The sequence below is a fragment of the Lampris incognitus genome, chromosome 2 (genome assembly GCF_029633865.1).
Source record: "Lampris incognitus isolate fLamInc1 chromosome 2, fLamInc1.hap2, whole genome shotgun sequence".
Lineage (NCBI taxonomy): Eukaryota > Metazoa > Chordata > Actinopteri > Lampriformes > Lampridae > Lampris > Lampris incognitus.
Genome location: NC_079212.1, coordinates 127,831,000 through 127,840,949, shown reverse-complemented (window position 1 = coordinate 127,840,949; position 9,950 = coordinate 127,831,000). Strand labels below are relative to the sequence as shown.

The following is a 9,950-nucleotide window of genomic DNA, read 5'->3' as shown; positions in this document are numbered from 1 at the left end:
CTAGCAGAGACAGTCACTATTATTATGTTTAGATTATATTGCGAGTACCTTTCCCCTACTTTCCGCACACATGGTCGCCCTAGGGATGGATCAAGGAAAGCTAGTTTGTGAACTGTATTTGGCATTGCCCCTGTAAATGTTGGGGGTCTGCCATGCTTTTAAGTGGCTCTAACAGTGCACAGCCCCCCAGCTGTTGTTTGGTACTTAGCATTACTGATAGACCTTTGTCCCAAACCGCCAAACAGTGAATTGTTTTTGAGTCCTCTATGCTACATAATTTTGAATGCATAAAGTTTCTGCTCTCTCTACTGATTGTTTTGAAATGGGGAGAGAGTGGTGAGTGTTTTTCCTTGCTGAGTCATCCATGTTGATCAGCAGAGACAAGCACTGTCATGATTATAGTACATATCTGCACATAGCTCCAGTAGCCATGGTGTCAAACCAGTCTCTCATACTTCCTTCCTTCTTGATGTGTGAGTCTAACCGGTCTTCAGCTGGTCAGCAAAACAAAAAACTTGGCAATGGCAGTAAAAGAGGTGCCGAGCAGTATCCATCAGCCTTTGTTGACAAGAGTTATTTACAGTTGTGTTGATCTCATATCATAAGTATTTATGCTGCAAGCCCCATGTCTTTTAGGCCCACAGTCTGAGGAATGGGAGGCTAATCTGACTGGTGTTTCGATGCTTTTTCAGTACATAATCCCAGTATGCTGCCTAAGGCTTGGGTGTGAGGAAGAGAGGGCGAGTTGTAAACGAAGGGATATGGGGGGAGGACGATAATCTGGCCTTTCCAGAGGAATGGGTATGAAAGGTCAGGGAGACAAGATCGAGCTATTTTTATAGGACCGTGAAGCTTTGTTCTCCCCCTGTCTGCCATCCTATCAATTCATTGCCCATCTTTTGACCCGTGTTCGTTGTCGTTTTGCCTCTGTGCAATACATTTTCCCACCTTTAATGTCCTTCGTCTGTTGTCTTTCTTTCCTCTACCTGTCTTTTATGAGAGATTGTTTTTTTCCCTCCATCATTGTGCAGTCACGGTGTCATTATCATAAACCGTGCTGCTAAAAGCAACAACTGTCACTGGAAAAAGAGCTACAGAACCAGGTCACATGATGCTGTGTTGTTCCCTAAAGGTCACTTTGCTCGTCAATGTGTGCGTGCGCGCGCGCGCACGTGTGTCTTTTTGTCTGTACGTGAAGTTCCTCACGTCCACTGCTAACCCTCTCTAAAGTGACACGATAGCTACACAACTCTGGTTTGTTTGCTTCATTCAAAATGCGGTAATTTCACAAGGGTGAGTGTATTTAAAACAGGTGACGAATTCCTTGGCAAGTTTATCACGGAGGTCGGAGCCATTCTTCAACAGTCGTAACCCTCAAACTTATTTGGACACAGTGTCACGACTTGAGAAAAACCAACCGACCGAGCCTGGCGGTCAAGTATTAAAACCAGTGAGTGACGTTTCCTGGTTGTTAACTGAAAGGGGGCATGGACTAATCACGCCAAACACTATCGGGAAAGGGGAAAAAAATCCTCCCATCTGAGAATGAGGTCCCTTAAAGTGGGTGTGTGTAGCTAGCATACATCTCAGATGAAGCATCAGTCTGCCTTTAAACCTCGCCAGTGTTTCGTTCGCCTCAATGTAAAGTGCTCCAGCACACGCACTCCCACGGCAGCCACCCGCGCCTCGGCACACAGACAGCTACTGAAGTGAAGGCGGATGATGAGAGGCTCAAGTCGCTCCAAGCACACGCAAAATCTGGATCGAACCGGTAAGAAAACTCTCGTGGGTTTCTATTTTGTATTTTATTCATCCAGATTGTTGTGTTTTTTTCCAACCCTTGGTTTTACATATACATACCCACCCTGCGAACAAGGGTCAGTTGCAGAAGCCTCTTTTCAGGACGTAAACAAGAGTCGACGTGATCTCGGTGTGTTTGGCGCTGTCACTGAGACCTTTACCCCAGATAATAACGCCCGACTGGCTGCAATGTCAGATTTTGGATGCAATAACGATGGAATCACAAACCTGACGGGGGTGATTTGATGTTTATAGCCTACGTGTGTTTGCTTGTTTATTTTTCAGTTGCTTATAGTGCTTTGCCGTATGCACAACCACACACCATCAGTTTCATCTCATAGCTGGGGTTTTGTGTGTGTTTGTTTTCTTTCAGAGGCGTTGAGCATTGACTAGATTGTGTACATACTGACGGTGTTTATTTCTATGGCTCTTGGGGTTGCATGAATAATGTGATTGTATGCAACTGCGTTTAGGTTCAACAGCGTAACATTTGCGCCCGGAAAACACCAAAACACGTTTCTTTCTGGCACCGGCGATAGAGGAGTTCGCTCAATCTAGATTGACTCCAAAGTGCCATAGGTACACTAAATTAGGGGGGGAGGGGGATTACTTAGTCCACCTTGTATACTGAAGCTTTTTGGCCGCGATAGTCAAAGCATGCAGCCGCTATACTGCTGTTGAAAGGAGGGGCTACTGTGAAACCCATTTCCTGTTCATACTGCAAAACGAAATATAGTAGGCCCATGCAAGCTGTTTTGTTTATACATATAGGCTTCAAATCTGTCTGAAAATACATCTGAACTCATATTTAATGTATCTCTTATGGGGGGGGGTGATTTTATTTATCTGGTTGTGCAAGGTCTGTTTGAGATCTAAACTGACAGCTGGTATTTTCACACACCGACGTTTTAGTACCCGGATAAAATAAGGCAGGCTGAGCAGCCCGTTGCTAGAAATCAAGTTACGTGCTGGACAACAAACAAAACAAAAAACAAACAAACAAACTCGTGATCACTTGTTTATATTGCTGTTGGATTATCTCGGACAACAGTGACTTCCGCCCTATTTATTCCACACAAATTCTCAAAAACACCGAATTAGCATCTGCAGCAGAAGTTAGTGTGCCATCTATTTGTGGAGCTGCTGTACCTGCCATATATTCTCGTCTGTTAGCAGCAAGGGAATTTCAGAGTATCTAATTAGAAACCTCCATTTTATCACATTTGGGTCACAGGCCCTGTTGCTCCATCACCAAATTGGGTTCTGATGTTGGATGTATCATAGACATGTATACCTTTTTATACAGTATATTCATGTTACTCTAATGCATAATAAGTAAGAAAGAAAATCCTACATAAGATATCCAATAAGTTCATAAACGGATTTACAATGTAGGCTAACGACCTCATTTAGCTCGCACACATGCTTAGCAATGCTGCCATCCTATGGACATTTGTCAACACTTACGCTAAATGTCAGCTGAAGAATTGTAATTACAGAACTAATGAATGTTGATGAAAACTGGACTTTCTTTGAAGTAAATGTTGAGGAGCAATGAGTTAAGGAGTTGAACCCCAAGCCCTATAGTGTCGTCCCACTGACAACTATATAGTCCTGCAAGCAAAGGGTCTAAAGCAGCTGTTAAAAAGAGGGAAATGTACGGCTGAACCACATTTAATCGGTGTAATTTAAAGCTGCAGTAGGCAACATAGAACATTCCAACGCAAATCCTTCCGCCTCTCTCTCCACTGCCTCGTATATCACTCCGCTAAGCCCCTCCCACCAAATAACCTACGTGTTTGCTCGTCAGCGTCTTGCAGTCCGCCAGTAAACCGAGAAGAACAGCCTCTTGCACTTATGTACAACCAGGGAATCTCGAAGCGAGACTCGTGAAACTTGTATGTAGTTGATAATCTGTTCATGTAAAATATTTTATTTTTTTCCAGTGAATCACTGAGTTACACAAATAGTGTCCATGTGAAGTAGCCATTTCGAGGTGGTCTTTTTGATTTTTAGGGTTGGGTATCAGTGGCGGCTGGTGTGAAACATTTTTTTGGGGGGGGGTGCAATTTAGCTTGGCGCAGCACACCTGACAGCTGCTGTAATGTCCACACAGTCACAGAGTTATTAATAAGGACAATGTAGCCCAGGGGGGGCTAACCAATCAAGCGTAAAGAGCCAAAAAAAAAAGTCATTGCAAAGAGCCACACAACAAATGGATGCCCACACTACTACAGTAACAGTGACTTATAGGCCTAATGACATAGGCCTAACTGTTATGTCATAACACATAGCCTAACAATTTTCATAGGTTTTTCTTACCTCGGTTTACTCAGTGGGACACCTGGCAGTCTTGGTTTTCCACAATCTTTCTCAGGTCTGGCTTGTACTCAGTTGTGGCTACTCGAAGCAACTCTTTCACATGTGTGTCCATAAGAACAGAGCGATGTTTTGACTTTACTTGCTTTAGTGTAGAAAAAACTGATTCACAGACATAAGTTGATCCAAACATTGACATTAGCTTAAGTGCAGCCTGTTTGACATTGGGATCTCTGTCTGTGAGCACAATTTTCCAAAACTCTGTGGTTCCTTCTCACAAAACACATTTACATCTGTCATCCTCACAAAGTTCAATCATCTCCAACTAGGGTACAGCTTCATCTGAAACTAAAGGGGCTTTCATACAATCTGATTCAGCAGTGAAAGGGTTAATGAGGAATGTGATCTGTGGCCGCTTTTGCTTCAGGTTGCAGAATCTGTCCTCAAAACTGTGCTGCAGATTTTCAACCAGTGTTGCATAGTATGCAATTCTCCCTTTTGAGACCTCGGCTTCTTCTCCCCTTGCCTTTAACAAGGAGGGGAACTGTGTGAAATCCACTGGGAGTGGTGTAGCTCAGGATAGTCCTTAAGTTTTTCTTCCAGAAACAGCTTCACTGGGCCCAAAAGTAAAAAAAAAAAAGGGTAAGGATGTTACCTCTTGAAAGCCATCTCACAGTGCAGTGGAGGAGCAGATCGCTGGGGAGGTCTTTGTCAACTTCAGCTATGAGGATTTTGAACTGCATATGATTGAGAGCATGAGTGCAAATAAAATTTCACAGTTTCTAGCACAGGTTTCATGACTTTTTTGACACCCGGTGCTCTTGATGAACAGTGCAGTGAAAAGTCAAAAAATCCGGGAAACGGTCATCAGCTTTACACAACCCTACAAGGCCATTTGCAGATCCCAGCATAGCAGGTCTGCGGCTATTGCCGTTAGTTTTGATAACTGCAAATTTGCCTTCGCCACAACAGTCACGAGTGTCTCTTTTAGGTCGATGCCACGGTTCCTATCTTTTAACGGGACAATATCAAGCAACTCTTTCTTAATTGTGCAGTCTTCTGACACCAACGTACAAATATTGCCAAACTGTGGTTTATCTTGAACGTCGCAAGACTCGTCTTAAGTAATGCTGAAATACCGGCATTTTTCAATATTGTAGCGAATTCGGGGGGGGGGGCTCGGGAGCACCGCAACAGACGGGACGCGAACCCATGACCGCTCGACTAAAGGGTCCGACCCTGTCAGCCAGCGTGTCTACTTATCCATGCACATTACACTACCCCCCTCCTTCGGGAAGCGCGTCCCCGCACTTTAGCATATTAGCGCCTTCACGCCTCTGAGCGCATGCGCTTCCAATGGCCTTACCATCCCACTTCTGACACCAATGTAGCGAATTCGGGGGGTAACCACAGGAACTGCCGCGGCGCGAACCCGTATCGCCCGCACCGCGAGAGACATCGCTGACCGCTCGACAAAGGCTCCGACTCCGTTAGCCAGCGGCCAACGTGTCTACCTATCCATGCACGTTACACTATCATTATATAACTGTTTCAATTGACCTGTTAATATCCGATATTGCAGGTCTGACACAGAGCGCATCAAGTGATAATTTTCAGGAGTGAGGATCGCCACAATAACTCTGAGACACGTCTTCACAAATTCCCCTTCATTGTACGGCTTTCTAGCACGAGCAATGTTCCATGCCACCTGATATGATGCCAATGTGACCGTATCTGAGTGCTTCGGAAGTTTTCGAAAAAGCTGAGTCTGCTTCTCTGACTGGCGTTTCAACACGTTTACCTTGTGCTTACGAAGTTCAGCGCCTTTGGGAAACTCCCGGGCCATGTTAGCTTGCAGTGGGGTGAAATGGCGTTCCAGGTTTGCAGCTTTAAAATGCGACAGTGAAGTCTGGCATATTAAGCAGGAGGGTTTCCCATTTCGTTCTGCAAAAAAAAGAAAAAAAAAGTACAACTCCTCCCATTCCGGTAGAAATGTCCTGTGCTCCTCTTCATATTTGCGTTTACCTATGTGTTTTCCTGATTCTGCCATAGCGACCCAGTTAGTAATTCTAGCCAACTACATGCATGACGTAGAACATTCCCATCAATCACATGATGACAAAATTATTTTTTATTAAAAAATTGCCAACTTTATTGGTAGTAGCCTATCGTCAAATATTCAAATGCATTTTGATTCAGATAATGGAGAAACATATTTTCAAATGTTATTTTTATTTCGAAAATATGAAGACCGAGAAAAAACGAGAACAGCCACGAGCCGCACAGGAGCAGGTAAAGAGCCGCAGGTTCGCCACCCCCCCGTAGCCTATAGATTTTATCAGGGTTCGTAGACGGTGGATGATTGACAGTCGAGACGAGGTGTCGTGGTGGGTATGAACGTGACTGATAGCCACGAGAATTGTCCAATCACATTAGATCAAAAAACATTAAAACAATACCAATTCGCTGCCGATAAAAGCGGTAGTGTCTGGGGTGCAGCGTCCCATGGAACATCTGAAGAAACCAATTAGACAGCAGCGTCAGGTCACCTGCTCCGCAAAAGTTTGAGGGTTTACATAAGGTATCGTTTGGCCGGCGCCCCTCGCCCAAGAACTATATGTATTTAGACAAAAATCAACCAAATACCATTTGGAACCAATATTTAATGGCTGCTGACAGGCGCTCATAGACTGACAAACACTTTTATTTCATAATTATCTGCATTATACATCCATCCATCCATTATCCAAACCGCTTATCCTGCTGTCAGGGTCGCGGGGATACTGGGGCCCATACTTAACATGTTTAAGCAGATTTTCATCTCTTAATAATTGAAGGGGGCGGTGCCCTCTTCTGGCCAGCCGCCACTAGAGCCTTGGATTACAACCACAAGCGACTGGCGGGCAGGGCGGACGCGAATTGATCGCTACACACGCATCTGCATTTGTTGAACAGTCAATAGGAACGCCCTGGTTGTGTCCGAAATAACCCAGTAGTGAGTTCGCCATTTTGTAGTGCTGTCCGAATGTATAGTGGGAATTATTATACCCTATAATCCGCCGACCAATTGGTGTGTTCCGCCATCTAGCGACGCCGCCATTACTGCGGTGGCAAGTAGCAGTGTTTGCTACGGCCTGCTAAGTGACAGCAATGACAGCAGCATGGATTGACGACGTTAAACAGTGGCCCCCAGTTGCTGATGAAGGTACCTTATGGATGGCAATCTTAACGTTATTCAAATTGTGCATATTAGTTCGACATCGGTTATGTCAATAGCCAGATAGAGAGAGAAAAAATAACCACTTAACCATCCGCCGCATTTCAAGTGATGAAGTAACTAACGTTTGTGTAGCTAGCTAATATGCTAACGTGACTGTACTAGATAGCTAGTAAACATTCAAGGTTTGCATTGAATCACAGACCAGTTATATTAGTAAAACGTTTTAAAAATACGAATGTGTTTTTTTGTAGGTATTCAAGATTATTTCATTAATCGCCTGGCTTGTGATGAGCAACAAAATGCCAAGTACAGGTCTAATAGAGGGTCAAAGTTACCTGAGCTCCGGATGGGTTGGCCAAATATTGCACACTCTGCCAGATAATGAACACATCATTCTAAAAGGACCTGTCCGATACTCACAGTCCATTAATAACCATCCTAATGTTGAATTAACTCTGCAGAGAAAGGATAACTTAACGTAAGCTAAGCAGTGTTAGCTTAAAGATGTGTTTCACCATGTTAGGCTAGGCAGCTGCATGCTAACGTTAGTCACTGTGAGATGAATATAGATTGTCGACTGTTAACCAAAACCTACCGTGCTGTTTTTATTGGGAACAAAGTAATTTCTGTTGGTATTCTTAATCCACTTCTGGCGAATATCTTGGTCCTCTGCACGGCCAGGGAATCTATGTAAACTGTATGGTCTCCGACAGGGCAATCTTCATGAAGTAAAGGCTTGTGTATTTCGCATTCAGTCTTTTTCCAAACTTGAAGTTTACACTACTGTTGGAGCAGCCGAGAACTGCACAGCTTCTTCCCGACTTCTTAGACATCATTGTCAAATGTAACGTTGAATAATGTTAAAAAGATAAAAGTAGAAAATTGTACACTTCTTTGCACAGCTTGTATTCAAACGCGTGCATATTGTAGGGAAGCGCCACCGCAGTAATGGCGACTTGTTAACTTCCGGTACTTCGCCGGATTAGTCTACAGCAAACTCAATGTATCCCACAATGCATCGTGAAAAGTAGCGTATAACCGACGGTCACTAACCAAGCAATATATACCATCATGCATCGCACTGAAATAAAGTTGGCAGACAGCTGTCGTACAAATGTAAGCAATTTTCGGTTTAAATTTATTTAGTATATCAGATACTACCATTCTTGTTTTCTGGCAGTTGACTAGATAGACAGACAGACAGACATAGACAGATATGTATAGTTAAGGTCAAAATTATTAGCCCCCAAGGAACTATGGAACATTTCCCTAAAATTCTGCCCAATGTTTGCATCATTCATAAAACTTTACATAGTAAAACATTCATCAATGTTAAGGCCCCTATTTGGTACATTTTGGAATGTAAAATAAATCTTCAGGATTGCTTTATACCAAATGTAGTGAAAATTGAGGTGGTCAAAATTATTAGCTCCCATATGATTTTTGGTTTTTTTTGCTTTCAAAACACACCTGACCAATCATTCAGTTTTCAAACCACATCTGAGCAATCAATCAGCATTAATCTTTACTTAAGGGACTCAAGGGAACAGGGCTAGTGGCACTTGAACACTTGATTGAGAGGGACTACTCTTAAACTCTTGGTAAGAAGTAATTTCATCATGCCAAAAAGTAAAGAAATCACTCTGGAACTCAGAAAGAAGATAGTGGCTGCTCATCGTAAGGGAGAAGGCTATACTGCCATTTCCAAGCATTTGACAGTGTCTAGAACAGCTGTACGTTGGATCATTGCAAAGCACAAGGAGACAAATTCTGTTAGAAACAAAACTGGGCATGGTCAAAAGTGCAAGATTTCAAAAACTTCGGAGAGGAAAATAGTCAGCAACAATCCCTGGATTTCTGCCAAGATGATTGTTGCTGAACTGGCCTCTTCTGGACTTGATGTTTCAAGATAGACTGTTGTGAGGGCTCTTCATCGTGGTGGGCTTTGAGGTCATCATCCAAGAAAAACTCCATTGCTCACACAGCGGCACATCAAAGCCAGACTGAAGTTTGCCCGTGAACATTTGAAACATGGGCATGAGTTTTGGAAGTCTGTCCTTTGGTCTGATGAGACTAAACTTCAGCTGTTTGGGCACATGGATGTTGCTTTTGTTTGGTGAAGGAAGGGAGAGGTCTTCAACCTTAAAAACACAGTTGCCACAGTTAAACATGGTGGTGGGAGCATAATGCTGTGGGGCTGTTTTGCTGCTTCAGGCACAGGGAACCTTTTTCGGGTGCATGGGATCATGAAGGAAGAAGATTATGTTGACATTTTGAAGGATAATGTAAAGAAATCTGCTGCCAGTCTAACTTTAGGTCACTGCTGGGTCTTCCAGCAAGACAATGACCCGAAGCAGACATCCAAATTGGTCCAAAACTTTTTGAAGGACACCAAAATCAAGGTCCTGGAGTGGTCCTCTCAGAGCTCAGATCTCAATCCTATTGAGAATCTGTGGCAGGAGCTCAAGGTTAATGTCCATGATTGAAAACCACGCAATTTGGATGAGCTGGAACAATTTGCCATGGAAGAATGGGTTAAAATCCCTCGAGAGACATGTGCCAGCCTAGTTAGAAACTACCATAGGAGGTAGTTGTCAGTTGTGAGTCAGAA

General features: G+C 43.5%; 1 protein-coding gene across 2 annotated transcripts in view; it reads left to right on the top strand.

Annotated features, from left to right (window-relative positions):
* Positions 1-1,561: 1,561 nt before the first annotated feature.
* The window catches only part of LOC130106666 (6-phosphofructo-2-kinase/fructose-2,6-bisphosphatase 4-like), a 29,451-nt gene continuing 21,062 nt past the window's right edge, over positions 1,562-9,950 (top strand). For both annotated transcript variants that reach the window (XM_056272867.1, XM_056272866.1), the window contains exon 1: positions 1,562-1,771. In XM_056272867.1, the coding sequence (XP_056128842.1) occupies positions 1,720-1,771 (52 nt within the window). In that variant the 5' untranslated portion in view covers positions 1,562-1,719. The remainder of the gene's footprint in view (positions 1,772-9,950) is intronic.